Below are 18441 nucleotides of genomic sequence, written 5' to 3'. Positions count from 1 at the left end.
TTATCTCGGTGCTCGGACCGATCTCGGCACGGTTTCAAGAGGGTTGTGTAAACGAGGCTTATGTTTCTCGGCTGGCCTGAGAACATCAAGGGATTCCCCCGGAGGAGCTGGCCCAAGTTCCTGGGGAGAAGGATGTCCGGCCTCCCTAATGAATCTTCTAAACTTGCGACCCGATCTAGGATAAGCTGAGGAGGAGTATATGGATGGATGATGGTATTGTTAGCTTATAGGTAATTAGAAGTAAACCTCATATTTGACCTCGCCATTACAAACTGATAGACATGTTGTTAATTTGTTGAGAAAACATTGATTGCCCTAAACAGTTCATCTGAATTTTGATCTTAGATATGCTGTGCCAGAATTTTTTTTTTGTATTATTATTATTGTTATTACCATTATTTATGGGTTATTGTTATCCAATCTTAGAATAGGGGTAAGACAGCGAAAACCCTTGAATATTAAAGCCTGGCAATTTTTTTTTTGGCTAGGCTTTTACCAAGTACAAATAGTTTTTGCACCTAACCCTATTGTATTCATAGACCTCACCAAAGTAGCGCGCTCAATTGTTTTATATGATATACCTGATTGACTTTTTAACAGGTTAACCACAATAAAAATCAGAATCTAGATTTGGGAATGTAATTAAAATCCAACCTTACTAAATGAGTTACAAGTGTTCTATACCTGGTTCTTCAGTATGCCAGGGTAATTAAAAAATTGGAAAAACATCTTTAAAGCTACAGTGTGTAATTTTCAGCGACATCTAACGTCCAGACTGCAGACCGCAGCAACATGAACATCTCCCCCCACCGCTTCTCCCCCCCAACAATACGGCGAGCGTTACGGGACAAAATGTCTTCCACGACGTCCGCATCACCTACCTTCTCAAGTGATGAGGTTTGTTTACATAGATATATTTACAGATAGTATTTCATTAGTCTGTGTAGGGTATAGATTTCATGTAGACTTTAGATAATAAATATACCCGTTATTTTTTCTACATCGTTGTGACGTTTTGGTGAGCTGCTTTGCATGGTGATATAAACAGACCAAGTAATTGTAGTCATTAGTTTAACAGCGAGATTGTGTTCGCTGGAAGAATATATATTCCCCGTTTACAGAGTCCAAGTCTTGTTTGTGGCACGGGGGTTACAAGGCGAGGAAGAGGGAGAGGAAGAGGGAGAGGAAGAGGGCAGAGAGGCCGGGGTGGGCGTGCAGCCAGGGCCAGGCGAGGGAGAGGTGCCAGCAGGGTGACTAGAGCAGAGGAGGAAAGGCTTGAAGATCTCCAAAGGAGCCAGAGAGAAGTAACCGAGGTATATATCCGTAGCTCGCTAATATGCAGCTTCATATATCTGTCTCTCTCACACTCACACACGCCACTATCAGCTGTGGTAATTTTATGAAGCTGTGGCCTTATCTAGGTAATGCTACCAGACATCTTGACAATAGTTTGGTTGAAACGGGATGTGGGGGTGGGGTATTACGTGTATAAAAAGACAATTGTGTGTGTAGGATTAATTACCTGTCCAACAGAAAACTGGCAACTTGAGCGTCACTTTGAAAACCTTTTTCCTCCATCAGTGACTTCCATCGTGTAAATGCCGTGCCAATGTTGATCCGTGTTTTTTGTGGTTTCTTGTCACGCTTGCGTTTATTCTCGTCGTGTTAGATGACGGGGGTTCGGTGTCCGCCGCTTTTCGTTGTGATACAGAGTAGGCATGATCCTCCATTCGTCTGATGTTTGGCCACACAGTGCCAAACAGTTTGCAAAGTCACTCACGCCTGCCGCCTTGTTCACATTTCTTGTTACTGAGGCGCAGTATACCTGCTTCTTCTTCTTCTTCTTTGGTTTCAGGCAGACTAAACGCTTCTCAGGCATAATACTGCCATCTACTGTTCAGTACCGTCTCAGTTCATCTCTCTCAACTTGCCGTAGTTACTTTCGAGTGTAATGGGCGATCTCGCAAACGCTAGTTTGTTGGCTCTGCGCTGCCGTAGCGCAAAGATATCTGCCTCCATGGCTGCGAGACCCGCTCCTATGTAATTATAAATAACGAATTCTAAGGCAACGCAAATATTAAGGTTAAAAGGCTGAGCTCGTAGATGATGATAAATAACATAGTTATATATAATATATTACATTTCTGACTTTATATCCCTGTAATTATTACACACTGTAGCTTTAAGTATTAAGAGAATTTATTCCGGTCAAGTTTCACAAAATAATTGATATAATGCACACATTACAGAGCAGGGTTTACCTTAGGCCTGCTTTTTGACCACTGATCAGGGAAACAGTCGGCCTGTTGTCACTTCCCTCCAGCTTATACTCCCACACTCTATCCGCCGCAGTTAGAGCACTCACTAACCCCTGAGTCTGCCTACTTATTACATACTGTAAACTCAGATGTTTCTATTGAAAAAGTGTTGGAATGTCTGTCTAGCTGATTTGCCAGTCGCCACATCGACACATCATGTCAGCAGAGAGATAAAACAGGAGTTTGGGCAGCCCAGTGTGTGGATGGCTCCAGGATGTCACTGATAAACCGCACACATGTATGTCAAAGTTAAGACCGTACAACATGAGTCATATGAAGGATTCCAGGTTAGGCCTACCTCCAGCCAAAACAAGTTTGAGTATGGACATTTTATCATTTTCACAACAATCCTGAACCACGATGAAGCAAGATTTGAACGCAATACAAACCCGGACACTCCATACACCCAGAAGAAGAACACAACTAAATGGACAAAAATAATTAAACTGCTTTCCTTGCTAATACTGTTAGCAGGGGATATTCACCTCAACCCCGGCCCGGCTGTCATTGGCGACATCTCGCAGCTGATGGGACCAGGTCCAGCCGCGTCTGAGCCGCCGGCGATGGAGGCGGTGACAGCGCATGTGTCTGAGCCGGCTTTACTCGGGCTGATCTTGCCCCGCCGCTCCGACACCACTGTGGATATGCTGAATATGCCTGAAATGGATGCATTGCAACTCGGGGAGGGTCGCGTCCTGTTGCCCAGGAGGGAGGCTGTGGAGAGCGCTGGAGGTGCGGCCGCACCGGTGAGAAAGGCAGGGTCAGCCGCCATGGGCCGCTGGACTACGCAGGTGTCATCCGGAGGCGAGTCACCGGGAGAGCGGCGGGCCACACCAATAGTGTGCGAAGAGAGGGAAATCACATCACAAGAGGACAATGCCCGAATATTTTTTCCCCCCTCAATAAAAACGAGGAGCCGGGATAGACCATCACCATTAATATCAACTGGAGCGGTTTCTAACCCTACAGAGCAGAACGGAGCTGGACAGAAACCTACAACAGGAGTAGTAGTGAGTAAACACTCATCTCAACGGATTTTTTCAACAGTGAACCACGCTAAAGTTATATGGGACAAAAATAGTAAACCGAAGGGTATATTTGGGGCACATTTGAACATCAGGAGTTTGTTGCCAAAGCATGATGAGATTAAGACATTATTGATAGAGTCAAATTTGCACTTCTTAGCCTTAAGTGAGACATGGCTCAACAGTAAAATTCACTCTAATCTAATTGATATTCCAGGATATAGTCTTTATAGAACTGATAGGAAAACAGGCAAAGGAGGAGGAGTGGCAATTTACTTAAGAGACTCTTTTAAGTGCACTGAAGTCACCTTTGAACATGATGTAAACATTGAGCATATTTGTGTTGAAGTATCACTGTCATCAAGCATGCACTTTTTAATTGTGGTTTTATATAATCCCCCTTCTTGCAATGAAATGTTTTATGGTGAACTAGATAAATTGTTGAAAATGGTTGCCCATAAGTCAGAAGTTATCATACTGGGTGATTCTAATATTGACTGGCTTAATTCTAGCAAAAGGAAAAAACTTAAGACCCTAATGACAAAGTTTGATTTTACCCAGATAATGAAAGGTGCCACAAGGATCTCAAAGTCTTCAAAGACCCAAATTGATTTAATATTCTCTAATAAAGAAGATCGAATATTGAAATCATACAATTTTCTAACCGGTTTGTCAGACCACAATATGATTTTGATAGCAAGAAAACTTTCTAAAAAACGCCTTCAAAATGTTAACAATATTAAATCAAATATATTAACTATTTTTAAGCGCGATTTCCCTGTTTTAGACAATGAATTAAATGGCATCAGTTGGAGCAATATTTTGGAAAATGAGGATGTCCACAACTGTTGCAAAGAATTAATAAGTAGTTTGGAAGAAGTAATTTCTAAGTTCCTCAAAAAACAAAAACATTTAAAAAAAAGATCTTTACCGTGGCTTAATGGTGACATCAGGAGATTGATGAAAGAGAGAGACATGGCTTTGAAGAAATCACTTAAAAGTAAATTGAATACTGATATCAACATATATAAAAGTTTAAGAAATCGTGTCATAAAAAATTTAAGAAAGGCAAAAATAGAATATTACATATCTACAATAACAGAAGCCAAAGGAAGTCCATCTATAATGTGGAAACAAATAAATAGCATTGTAAAACCACAGAGTACAACAAAAATGTTTGAGCTTAAAATTGGAGACCAGCAGATAAGAGACATTAAACAAATAGCCCAGGAATTTAATAATTATTTTGTGTCATCTGTGGAGGAGCTGGTCCAACAGTTTGATTTTGGAAACCTTACAAGACCAATTCAACAACAGGTTACAACATTCTCCATAGAGCAGACTGGTGAATCCGTTGTGCTTGATGCCATAAATACAATTAAACAAAGCAATTGCATGGATCTCTCCCACATTAATACTGCTTTCGTAAAGCGAAACAAAAATGCACTCATAAAACCTCTAACGCATGTAATTAATTTGTCCATTGAGAGCGGGCAATTCCCTGCACCCTGGAAACAGGCTAGAGTTATGCCTATCTTTAAGTCAGGATCCCAAGACCAGGCCTGTAACTATCGGCCTATAAGCATCCTGCCTGTATTTTCTAAGGTGTTAGAAAAAATAGTCTCCAATCAGTTAATGGCGTACATACAGTATCATAAAATCTTACATCCTTTACAGTTTGGCTTCCGACCTCATTATTCTACGGATACAGCAAACTGTTATTTTGTTGAACAAATAAAGTTGGCAATAGACAGCGGGGAAATAGTAGGCGCAGTCTTTTTGGATCTCAAAAAGGCATTTGATACGTTAAATCATAAAATTCTAATTGCAAAATTATCCAAATTAAAATTTTCACCGAAAACTTTACAGTGGTTTGAATCCTACTTAGAAGGAAGAGAGCAGTGTGTCACAATAAACAATGAAAAATCATCATTTTTAAAGATAAATACAGGAGTGCCACAGGGATCCATCCTTGGCCCTCTACTCTTTACATTATACATAAATGACTTGCCAGAGTCTTGTCCAACAGCAGGTTTTCAGTTATATGCAGACGATGCAGTAATTTATGTTCGTGGAAAGACTGTGCAAGCAGTTTCTAATGAACTGTCAGGACATCTACAAACTGTGTCAATGTGGTTCCATAATGCAGGGCTGTCTCTGAATGTTAAAAAAACTATGTCTGTCTGTTTCTCTTCTAGGACCAGGCCCATATCTCAAGAACTAAATTTACAGATAAATGGAGCTAGAATCCAGCAGGTCTCAGAAATCAAGTATCTAGGACTAATACTTGACTCACAATTGAAATTTGACAGCCATGTAAAAAAAGTGTCCAGAGTGACAAAAGCAAACTTGTACACATTCAAACTGATTAGAGATTCCCTACCGTTTCACGCTGCTCACAGTTTTCTGCACTCCATGATCTTTTCCCATCTAAGTTACTGCATTAGTTCTTGGTCACAGGCCACAAGCACTACTATCGAGCCTCTTCAGATGATCTATAATAGAGCTATAAAAATCTTAGATAAAAAACCAGTCAGGTCTCATCACTGTGTTAGTCTGAATAATTTAAAAATGCTGAATTTCGAAAACTTTGTGAAATTTGCTCAGTTAAAACTGGTTCACAAATGCTTGCATGATAAGGCCCCTAAGGTTTTGAGCGACTGTGTAATTCCTCTCAGAGCTGTGGGCTCAGTCACAAGAGGAGCCCACAGTGGAAACTGTCAAGTTCCCAGACGCAAAACCTCTTTCGGTCAATCAGCTTTCATTGTACAAGCCACCAAAACATGGAACACATTACCTGCAGAACTGAAGGGAGAGTCAAACTGGGTCCTTTTTAAACATAAACTTAAAGACTTTTTATTGAGAGGTCAGTCATGTGAACATTAATAATCTAACTGACCTGATTTTATTTCTGTGATGTTTTAATGTGTAATTTGCTCTGTTGTTCTTGTGTACAGTCACTGTGTTTTATGTAAAAGCCTAACTGGGGACAGACATTGAGAATTAGCCTTAGCTAAAATGTTGTAGTGTGTGACATGATGCATGAAACATACTTGTCCCTATCAAATAAACGAATAAATAAATAAACACTGATCAGTAACCTTAAACAAAAACCAAACCTTTAAAAGAAATTAACCTTCAACACAACAAATAAGAAATAAGTTGTTTTTTTATTATACTGACCAGGCCAACCAAAGTTATCATTAAAAGTAAATATGATTACAGAATCTATACATTTAAATATTAAACCAGCACTTTTGTTAACAAATTACACTGATGTATTTGTATGATCTATCAAATTAGACACAACTGATGGAAATTTCACGGTTTCTAACATATCTCATGATACAGACAGATCCATTGCTTGATACTTTTTATGCTTTCTATGTAATATATTTACTAAATTTAAAATAAAACTGTAAATACAGGTACAGAAGTGGTAAAATATAAGATCACTCAGGCAAGGCAAATACAATGCATGTACAATCCTTGAAAAGCACACTGTAAAGCACACAATGGTAAATTACAAAAAAACAGATATAATTATTTTACACATCAATTATGATACACCTTACACTAGCAATTCATTAAAATCCTAATCTAGAAAAAAACATTAATGAATAAAATAATATGTAATCATGCTAAGAGAATGACGTAGTTACTGAAGCCTCAGCTATATTTTAAAATACATAATACCAAAAAGCTACTGTACCTTGTAGCATTTTATCTATTAAATTTGACTTTATGTATTGCAGATGTCACACATAAAATGACAAAATGTCCAAAAATTAAAGGTTCTGCTGAAGAATCTTAACACAAGGTTTTACATTTCATTACAAAAATTATCTTTTGTAAATTAGGTTTTTATAACATGTTAAGCTCAATAAGTCTTCCAGCAAAGACGGCAAGGGTCCCAATAATGCACACAGCCATGAAGACACACAGCAAAATGTGATCCAACACCATGGCCACAAACTTCCATTCCTCTGCCGCCTGAAATGAAATGAGATGAGATTACACTGTTGACATTTATAATTAATGAATTAAATCATTTTATACTTTGTCCATACCATTAAATATTTTAACCAAGTTAATCATGTGAAAAAGGACTAAGGTACTGAGTGCTCAACTGTGATTAAGAAAGAGTGATAATGAGTGCTTTCTTAGTAAATATTCTTACTTAAAGGTATTGTGGAGGATTCTGGCAAATAAAAATAAAAAAATCCCATGCACAACCCTGTTCCCAAATTTCTATGTGTGAGAGAGCATGCATAAGCCCATTTCAAAAGTTTTTTTTAAGTTGCTGTATAATCAAAATCAGAACGTAGGCGCTAGAATTCAGGCGTGACAGACAGGGATTACTTTAAAGGCATTTATTGAATACAGACGCGGAGCTGTGGTTCTGCAGAACCTTAAGTAGGGCGGGGAACTGCCCATCACTGGAAACTAGTGGAAAAAAACACAGGTAAGTGACCATGATAATCCTAATGAGGATGATTATCAATTTGAGTCACTGAGCTGGTTTGAGAGTTCAGTCCACCACCATACAACGCGTTAGGATGCAGCCGGAGGCTGGATGCCGCCCAGAGTGGACCAGATGCTGCAGTGCTGGAGGGGAAGCACGAGTCCGAGCCAGGTCAGGGAAACAGATCAGAACAGGAAGGCACAGAAATCCAGGAGTCCATAGCCCAGTCAGGATTCCAGAGCAGGAACAGGCTGGTTCAGGGGGGAGTGGTAGCCTAGTTGTTAGAGCAGCGCACTTGCAGAAGTTGCAAGTACCAGGTTCGATCCCCACAGCCTCTACTCTGACTCCCTGAGCAAGACCCTTAACCCTGATTGCTCCCCAGGTGCCACACAATGACAGCACACTGATCCAAAAGTGGATGGGTTAAGATGAAGTAAATTTCTCCATTGTGAGATCAATGATTTTTATTTTCTCTCTCTGTTAGGAGTCCAACAGTTCAGTGGTTGAGAGGTATATCAGGAATACTACGGTACGCTAAAAACTGGCTCTCTCCCCTTTAGCCAAGACAGGAGAAGGGCATGCTTAGTGGATAAGAGACAGAACATGATCAGGAACTGGAAAACAAAGAAACACAAAAAATCCTCTGTCACCACCCGAAGAATTATGGCATCAGCAGCAACATCAATCATGTCAAACTCAATGATCTGGCCCTGCAAGCTGAGCCTAAGCCGTATATAAAGAAGCAGGAGCAGGTGGATTAGATGAGTCCTAACTGGAAACCGGGCAGAGTTAGGCAGGTTAATGAAATGAGCAATTAGCTTTCAGAGCCATGATCCTGACATGCTGTTTGCATCGCTCATACAAGCTTACTTTCTAAAAGAATATTTGCAATTTTCCAACTATGTCAGACTCACCAGTGATAAGTGAAAATGGGGATAAGCACGTAGGACAGCCTTACGTACACATATCACCAGAATGATTGACAATTAGGAGGACCAATTATTTTGATGATCCACCAAGAAAAAAAACATCCTCCACTATACCTTTAAGTATATATTTAAATGGCTTGTTTTTTTCTTGTACAAATTATTTATTAAAGGAGTGCACATATTTGGCAAGGCTAGTTTATTTCTATAAGATATTTAGTAAAAAGACAATTCAAAGTTCTGCACATAAAAGCACATAAGAACATACACATCTACAGAAAAGTAAAGAATAAGTTAAACTGATGGTTTCTGAAATTTGCCACTTGATGGAACTTGATGCTTTTAGGTCAACATTTTCACCCTGGGTAGGGCACACTTTTTTGGGAATTTATTTGGGTCTAACTATAAATACTGTTTACTGATAACGGTTTGTTTTATACTGAACTTGTACTTTTAAGGCTGGTGAATGTAATTTGCACTTTGCATCATTTCACTTTGATTAAATGAAAAAAGTCTTGTTTGAATCTACGCATGTCTTGATTGGAGACATGCGTAGATTTAAGCATGTCATCATGCTTGCTCATCATGGACAGGTTCTCTCAACCTGTGTTATCCAACTGGACTTCCATCTTCCAGGTCCCTGAGTGAAGCTCTAGTATCAGCTCATGCAGTCCACTGGATCTCCCCATAAAGCTCAGCAGACCGTCTCACTAACCAGCAGTCTACAGACTGACCAACTTCATCTATCTCCTCTCCACCACTAGTTTCAGGCCTGTATGAAAACAGCCCTGTTCTTTACTCCTGTTCATGCATATCTATTAAAGTTACAGTAAGCGCTATGTTTCCTGCTGAGGTCTGAGCGCCAAAGACAATAAAATTGTATCAATGCATTTCTCCTAATTGTCTTTTCTCTTCATGTGAGTTTTTCAGATTGAACTCACAGACAAACAACTCCTTAATGCAGCAAGAACTCACAGGAAATACAAGTGGAAAAAGTAGGCTATCACACATAATGTGGCATTGAGCTAATACTTTTTTTTCTGTTTTACAACTGTAGCCTACAGTCATTGCATTTAAGGCACAAATATGTTTATACGTTTGCACAAGTTTGCTGTTGCACCAAAATGAGCACTATTTATTTATTGTTTTATATACATTATTTCAGTCTGAAGTTAAGCATACAGGCTTATGTTTAAGATACTTATTTTATTTAGCAAAGTTTGTTATTTTGTATTAAAGTGAGTTGCTGGATAATAATTAAACTAATACTAAATCTAAGATGGCTGTCAAAAACAACACAGTTTTGGATGTTTTCTTACCTTTTTTACCTTTCAGGACAAAAGGTAACTGATGATTTGACAAGAGCTCAAAATTGTGCAAATACTGATGCTACTCTGAATGTTTCTAACCGAGGCAAAAGAGCTGTTACTGCCCGAGGTTTTGTGAAACAATGTGCCATAGCAGGAATGGATCAGGTAATCATACAGGTTCCCTGAAACTCCACTGTGGCAGCTGAATTGGACCTGTGTGATGTGATTCCATGTAAGGGGTTTGATGGAGTTATACAGAAATGCTGAGGCATATGTCTGTTTATTCGCTCATGGTAAACCAGAATATGAATCATGGTGTCCAACTTACAATATTCCTGCAGGTGTAACAAATCAGATTAGTTTAGTCAGAGCTAAGCGAACCCAACTTACAATCGAGAAAGAAATCCTTTGGTCCTGATGGTTAAAAACTTGCTTTCACTCACGTTCAGCTGCTGACAACAAGGATTTAGATTATTTTCACTTAATCTTAGTTGCTAAATTTCTTGGTAAAGATCCAAACAGAGTTTTTAAAATTCAATTTGTAGACCCAGCTCCAACCTTAGACTATCTATGACACTGTAGATAGCTTTCTTCCAAGTACAGACTCACCTGAACCACTGGTAAACTATTTACACCTCTATTCATCAGATGTAATGATGCAGGTTGAAACTGGTTTTTAAAGAAAAGAAGATTTGGCTTGAATGGATTACATTCCCTGCTAAGAGCAATAACATGGCAGACTGCATTGTGCATTCCACAGCTGGACGAAGGCTTCTCACCTCCACTTCACCTCTGTTGTATGACACACAGTGTCCTGGATTCTGTTGTTCTTCCTTCTTTGACAAGTTAAATAACCTGAGTAATGTTCATCCTACCCATGATTGATTTTATGAGGATTTTAAATTGCTATTTTTTTCATTATTGATATTTAAAGTGTTCTAATCATTGAATTCTTATCTGATATTATTTTACAGATTGAAGTTGTACTGATTTTCTATTTACTTCCTGAAAACTGTTTTGACTCACCTGCAACGCCACAAAGTGTCTGAATGAGAAGAGTGTTTGGGAGAAGAAATACTATTCCCATAACAACCCAGGTTCTTTCTCAAGGTTTATTCATAACGTCTTGCTCTTTTATCAAATTGTCTGTAATTAGTTTTCTCTATAGCCACTTTCACACATTTTCAATTTTTGTGAGACAAAAACTCTGTCTAGATCAGAAAAGGAGAGAACACGATGCTGTTAATGCTGTGTTGTTCTCTTTTTACTTTGCAATGTAAAATAAGGTGCTGACTGAGTGAAATCCATGGATCTTGATTTATTTACCTGGACTGTATTTATAGTCAATTCATTTTTGCCGTAAAGGGTGCCGTGTGAAAAAAGTAATTGTTTCAAATGGCACCCTTGATGTAACCTGACTCCACCAGATGGATTTGCTCCGCATATCCATCTGGAAACCTTCCGTTGGAGTAATTTTGGGAAGGGGCGAATATACTGGTTAGCTGATTGGCCTATGTCGGTGATAGACGGGCCAAATAAACCAATCAGATCAACGAAGCATATGACGTACTAACAGAGCGACGACGAAAACACAACCACAAGCCAGGCTACTCTTGCCGAAACCAGTCGGGAGAAGCGCAAAAACATCTTTTCCTCTGAGAAAAGCCTCCAGAGCAGTGTTTTGCTCTTCTTTCAGTGAATAAATACTCTGTAATTCAGATAAAACTTGCTCGATAGCCACGCTAACGCTAGTTTCATCGGCTGAAGCCGCCATGTTCTTTAGACTGAACTGTTGTGCTTCTCGTTGCGTCACACCTCAACCCGCCTCAAAGCCAACGCTGATTGGACGTTCGTTTGGTGAACGGCTCCAAATTTTCTTTAAAGGTACACTATACAACCGGTGTTGATTTTCCAGCGAGGCTCCCCCCAGAGGGCGAAAGTAAAAGTGCACTGTTGTAAATATGCACAGCTTTTCTGCTGGTTTCTCCATCAAGCCAGGCGCGGTTGTTTTGAGCTTAGCAGACAGGCGAACGCAACGAATGACTAATGCTGCGTTCACACCGCAGCTGGCGCGACAGAAGCAGCGAGTTTACATGCAAAGTCAATGGTTGACGCGCGTCAAGGCTGGGGGCGTGTAGCAGTTCTCGCCGTAAAGCAAAACTGACTCTCACGAGACTTCTGAGCCTGTGGGTGCGAGTCGGTGCTCCTGCAATTGCAAGTGCGGTATTTCCCCCACAGACCACCAGGGTGGCCGAGAATACCTTTGTTCAACCTGAAATGACTCATTTAATCATCCAAAATGATATGGAACACATTAATTAACTGAAAAATGTTGCATAGTGTGCCTTTAACGGAGAGTCTCCAGACTGATCTGCGAGTGAAACCTCGAAAGCTCGCGAGATCAGAATGGTCTCACGAGGCTAGACAAATTCTGCTTTTCACACTCCACTCTAATGGTTTGCTCTCAGTAGTATGGATCATCCATCGCTACTTAATAAACTACATGTGGCTGATCATCCTCAGCCAAGCGTAAACAAACCCTTTGTCTAACTATCAAGATTTTATTTCTTCCAGCTCACAAGAGGCCATACTAAACATTCTTTAATTTATACCAAAAGGAATCCCTAAATTATATCCAAATTAAATATTTAATTGAATTCTGTTTATTTTTGGATAGAGAGCCCAATAAGAAGGCACATAGATCATTGAAAATTTCTCTCTCATTGTTCGCGTTTCTATCTGTTTAAATATGATGTAAATGTTTACTTGTATTGTCATTTTATGTAGCATATTCATTCAATTTAGGTGTGGTTTTCTCTTTGTATTTTTTATTTTTTTTTACATCAAAACCCTGGGAATTTAAATCTATTTTGACCCCTGAGCAGCAGTAACCAACTTGGGTGACGTTCAAGGCACGTCTAACTGGGAGGAGCCTGGAATTGTCTCCTGAGACTGATTCCCAAATGACCCAATTCAGAATTAGCCGAAGATAATATATAAGATAATAATATAATATTAAAAAGGGAACTCTCTTTAAGTTTTGAAAATGTTTGTGTAGAATCTGTTGCAAGGTTTTGGCCAACAGTGGATTCATGTTTCCATGATGCATTAATCCACTCCCTTACATTGTTCGATTCCTCATCTGATTTCATGGTTTCTGCGATGTACTTCACCCCTTCAATGGCACTGCGGACATCAGGATTCTTCATCATAGGAGACTTGTAGGTTACACTAGCGGGTGTGGGGTTACCTGTAGAGAAGAAAGGATGTAAGTTTGGTTCCAGGTTGTGCTTCCATCAACTCCTTATGTCCAAGCATATTGGTATGATCTTTTTTTTTTTTTTTTTTATCTTTTTAAAAACTGGTCACCAATTGCTTTCTGTTTGTTTTTGTCATATATTGTTTTGGTTTTACAGCACTTTAAACACAAAAGATGTTATTTTAACTTTATTTTAGAAATTTTTGAATATCTCTCATAAATATGCTTCACTGCACAGACATACTTACAGAGAATGTTATTTTATGCGTACATATTTTTATTTAGTGTATTTATTAATCTTTACCAATTTATATACTTAAAGTCTTGTTGCTCTCTAGTTGTGGACATGTGTGGAGATAAAATGTTCTCTTTTGACCCTCGGGGGAAGAAGTAGCTAATGTCTGCTGAATGCATAAATGCATCATGTGCTAGCAAGAAGCGGTTTGATTAATTTTGGTTGGAAAACAGGGAAAGTATGCCCTGATGAGCAGGCGACAGTATCACATGTAATGATCAGATTTTTTACAATTATTAAGTGTTTATAACTTATTTTGATAAAGATTAGGTCTGTGTGTGCACCTTGATGCTCTATCTCTCAGGTTCTTTTTCCCTGAAAAGAGATAACTCGGGACAAACCATACAAAAAAAAACTAACTTATATGTACAACCTATTCTTATTGTGAGTTTGTATGAAATCGTAAGAAAAGTTATGCACCGTAATTTTGTACGTTTTGGACGTTTTTTTCGTCGTATGCGCATGCGCATCTGACGCACCATTCACGAATATATAATACAAATTACAATTAGCCCTAACCCTGACCCTAACCCTAAGATATAAAACAGCAAGCAACGTAGTTAGAGACATGAATAAGTGATGATTGCACTGTTTTTCCCATTTTGACGCCCGTCTGCGGATCTGCTTTTTTTTCTGTCTGCCAGCGCATGCGCACTGATGTGGTTTTTTGAGGAAAAACGTCCAAAACGTAGGAAATAGTGTGCATAACTTTTCGTACGATTTCATACGCACTTATAATGAGAATATGTTGATATGTATTAAATAACCATGAGACATGACAATAGATTCTGATAGAAATTGTAATCTTACTCAGATCAGAGAAGTTCCTTAGAGTTTACAGGATGCAGCTGCTCACCTCAAAGCTCACGTCTTAGGAAGTGGCCCCGATGAACAGTTAAAAAGGCATTTTATACATCTCACATGAGATGTGTGAGATTTGTTATTAATGTTGCTGATGTTTCTGAGCCATTACAAAAGAGCCACTTAAAGGAACCAGTCTATCTGTACATTGTAATATTTATATTTAGTTACTGTTGCATTCTCAGCAATATGAAAGCACTGAATAAATGTATGGCGTTCAAATTTGTGTTTGGGCTTAGTTTTAGCAAAAACCTAACAAAAGCCTTTAAATCCTGTAACTGCAGGGTCATCATCCCCAACCCTTATAGCAGGGGGAACCAATTAAAAATCAGCGGAGTCCCAATAAAGAAAATCATCAACCAGTAAAGGTCTGGAGACATTTTTAATGATCTCTTACTTTAAACAGAATTTAACACTGAAATAAAATTAGGTAGTTTGGATTTAGGTTTTTACATATACATAGATATACGTACAGATATATATATAGAAGAGCTATATGTGTATATATATTTTATCTCTTTTTATTCTTATTTTTTATCTTTATTATATTGTATAGTTGGATGTGTGTATATATCATGTAAAACTGTAACTAGAGCGTGTAACAAAAGTAATTTCCCTCTGGGATTATTAAAGTATTTCTGATTCTGATTCTAGTTATGCATCCATGTTATACATCAAATTTTTAAGTAAAAATAAAAGAAAGAAATTTTTCTAAAAGTGATTTTTTAAGTAGAGAACAACAATTGTTCAGTTTTGTATATAGACAATTTTCTGATTCCCATATTTTATAAAACACCTGAACTGAAAGTTTGTTTGTTTTCTTTCTTTTTTCTGGCTTAATGAGAGCAGTGGGCTTTGTTTATTTAAAAGATTGGATGCAAACTTTTGGTTCTTCAACAGACCAGGAAGCAGATTTCTCATCTCCATCAGAAACCGCACAAATGCTGGATGCTGATGGGGATTTTTTTAATGTGATATTAAATTAAGTGTTCATTTCTGCATTTTTTTTGCTCCTACAAATTTGATAATATTGCCCATGCTCTCCTCAAGCTCCAAGGATAAGTCTGAGCGCAGCAGTACAGGAGGAACAGCGGAGGCTGTAGGCTTTGCTTTGAGCAGGAGGTCTGGAGCACTGCAGGGCGGAGCGGTGATGGGGGATGTCGGATTTCAGGGTATCGTTTAGACACTGTCCTCAGACAACATGTGGTAATTTATAAATGATTTAAATCAGGCTGGGTCCGGATTAGCCTGCAGGTGGATCTGGATCCGGACCACGGTCCGCTAATCTGTAACCTCTGCCTTATAGTGTCCCCACCAACTTTCATTACAAAGTTACACCCTTGTCCCAGAGAGAACCCACGCATGCACAGGGAGAACATGAAAACTCCATGCAGAAAGACCCCAAGCTGAGAGACCATTGTAGGTCTTATTACAAAAATCATTCCTCAGAATACACACATGTGGAACGGAAAGAAAGGAGGGGAATTTTCACAGGTTCACAAACATATCTGTCAATAAGAAATTACTGCCACCTTGTAAACCGTGGAAATGTAGGCATTTACCTTTAAAGTGAACTGTATTGAGTAACAACACTGACACTGCCACTGTTTACATAAATATTCAGTCCCAAAGTGTTTAAGATTAAAATGGTAAAAACATTTTGTTTTCCCTCCTCTTACATACATTTGATATTTCACCTGCATATGCCTCTTTATGCAATATGTCTTTCTTTTCTTTTACTTTTAAAGATGTTGTACATTTTATATTATTTAATGTTGTGTGTAAATCCTCTTTGGATAACTTGTTTTGTCAAGTTTTTCCCCGTGGGAGAAAGATGCATTTTATTCTAATGTCTTTGATATATATTGTCAGGTTTAATCAATGATTATAAAATTAATTTGTGCTTATGAATTATTTGTGCAGTCAGGAGACCATCCTGCCTTGTCATTCTGATGGAGCATCTTGTCTTTATGAACTGATCAATTGTTTTGTCAGAACAATACTCTGTTTGTAATCATGTGCTATGTTCTGTTAATAAAAGACGGCTGCAGGAGGGGATTCGGAGAAGGAAAGCTTGAAGTTGGGTTGGGCTTTTCCTTCCGCTCCTGCAGAAGCTGCTTGAACCTCTTTCCTGTGCAGACTCAATTTCTATGTATTTGCAAAGTTATTTTTCCTGAATCCAACATATATATATATTTTTTTTTATTGCCAGGATAGGACTGCTGACTTATAGCAAAACAAACTAAGATTCCTAATCAGTATTCTGTGTTGAAAAAAGAGCAATTGTACCTCCAAAATTGTGGCTAATGATTCTCCCCAACTGTGTTCACAAACACCTGAATCCCTCCATAAAAAAAAACAAAAAAGCTCCTGCTTTGATTAAGGTCGTTCAAAGAAGTAACGAAACCTGCTTTGAAAATTAGCTATTTGAAAGTGTGGTAAATAGTGCCATTTTTTGTTGTAATTTTAAACTTTCCTGGGATCATGAAAGGGTTTACTTTATTTGTGCCACACTACATTTAGAGGTTTGTGTCTTGCCTGAAATATCGGATATATCCATATCAGTAGGGAACAGTCTCTTCTGGGTGATCTCCTGACTGGGGCGCTTCATCGTTGAGAAAAACATCATGTTTGGAATGGTTTCAATGAAGACCTAACAGGACGGATGAGAAACACAGTTTAAATTCCCTAAGAAGTATTTTCAGAATAGATGCAGCCTTTCTCAGTTCCTATAACAAAGCAAAACATAAACCTTGCGTATCCATGCGGGCATGGTGTGTGTACTGGGCGAGCGGTGATGCGTGTTGATGACAATGACTGTGATGATGATGGATGCGATCACAAACACCATTGTGAACAGCATGTATTTTCCAATGAGAGGAACAGCGCTAGAAGTAGACGGGATCAGCTCAACAATAACCAGTAGGAAGACGGTCAAAGACAGCAGGACTGAAATGGACAGGGTCATCTTCTCACCTTAAGTTAGTGAGACAAAAAAGAACAGCATGACATTGTCTGAAAACACAATACACACTGCAAAAAAATTGAAATCTACATAAGTCAATTTTTCTTAAAATAAGTGTCATTTTTCTTAAATGGAGGAGGAAAGTGAGACATTTTGCCAATGGAATGAGACAATTTACATTTAAAATAAGAAAGTACAATTGTATCGTGTTATTTCAAGTGCATGTTATCTAATTATCTTATTCTAAGAGTGAAAATACTCATTCGATTGGCAAACTATCTCATTTACCTACTCAAATTTAGGGTAAATACACTTAATTTAAGAAATTTTAACTTATTTCTAGATCGTTTTTCCAGTGCAGGAAGCAGCAAGCCAGTTTGAGAAAACACAACATACCTTAAAACAGTATGTTCACTGCAAAAACCATCTCAAAATGAGTAAAATTGTCTTAAATTAAGTGTATATACCCTTAATTTGAGCAGGTAAATAAGATGTTTTGCCAATTGGAATGAGTATTTTTACTCTTAAAATAAGCAATCTAGATATTATGCACTTGAAATAAGACAATGCAATTGTTTTTTTCTTGTTTAAAGTGTAAATTGTCTTGTTCCATTGGAAAAGTGTCTCACTTCAATCCTTAATTCACGAAAAAATACACTGATTTTAAGAAAAAATGACTTATTTAGATTTAAATTTTTTGCAGTGTTCACAAAGCAGTAAGATGAGAGAATAATACTAATAAAATTTAAAGTAAGTAAATAAATAACTAAACTGTTTGGTTCATTTTTGTCTATTAAAAAGCTTTCCTGTTTCCACATTCTTGTTTTAGGAGCACTTTTTCATTTGTTTGTCTCAGTCACTTGAACACTAAATATTCTGTGTTTTATTTCACGACTAGACCTCAACAATTGTCAATATTTTTCTTCCTATTATTGGAAGTTAAACATACAAATTCAAATTCAAGAAATAACAAACAGCATGAATAAGACCAATAGGATTAAGTAAGATTAATGTTTT

General features: G+C 38.1%; 1 protein-coding gene across 1 annotated transcript in view; it reads right to left on the bottom strand.

Annotated features, from left to right (window-relative positions):
* Positions 1–6494: 6494 nt before the first annotated feature.
* Positions 6495–18441, bottom strand: part of chrna1 (cholinergic receptor, nicotinic, alpha 1 (muscle)) — a 42034-nt gene continuing 30087 nt past the window's right edge. The window contains exons 7-10 of the mRNA XM_038285642.1: positions 17212–17435; positions 16998–17112; positions 13170–13294; positions 6495–7336 (exon numbers count right to left, since the gene is read on the bottom strand). Of these exons, the coding sequence (XP_038141570.1) occupies positions 7208–7336; positions 13170–13294; positions 16998–17112; positions 17212–17435 (593 nt within the window). The 3' untranslated portion in view covers positions 6495–7207. The remainder of the gene's footprint in view (positions 7337–13169; positions 13295–16997; positions 17113–17211; positions 17436–18441) is intronic.

The sequence above is a fragment of the Cyprinodon tularosa genome, unplaced genomic scaffold (genome assembly GCF_016077235.1).
Source record: "Cyprinodon tularosa strain WSP-4 unplaced genomic scaffold, ASM1607723v1 ctg213, whole genome shotgun sequence".
NCBI classification, from domain to species: domain Eukaryota; kingdom Metazoa; phylum Chordata; class Actinopteri; order Cyprinodontiformes; family Cyprinodontidae; genus Cyprinodon; species Cyprinodon tularosa.
The sequence above is the reverse complement of the archived record's forward strand: the minus strand, read 5'-3'. Positions and strand labels throughout refer to the sequence as shown.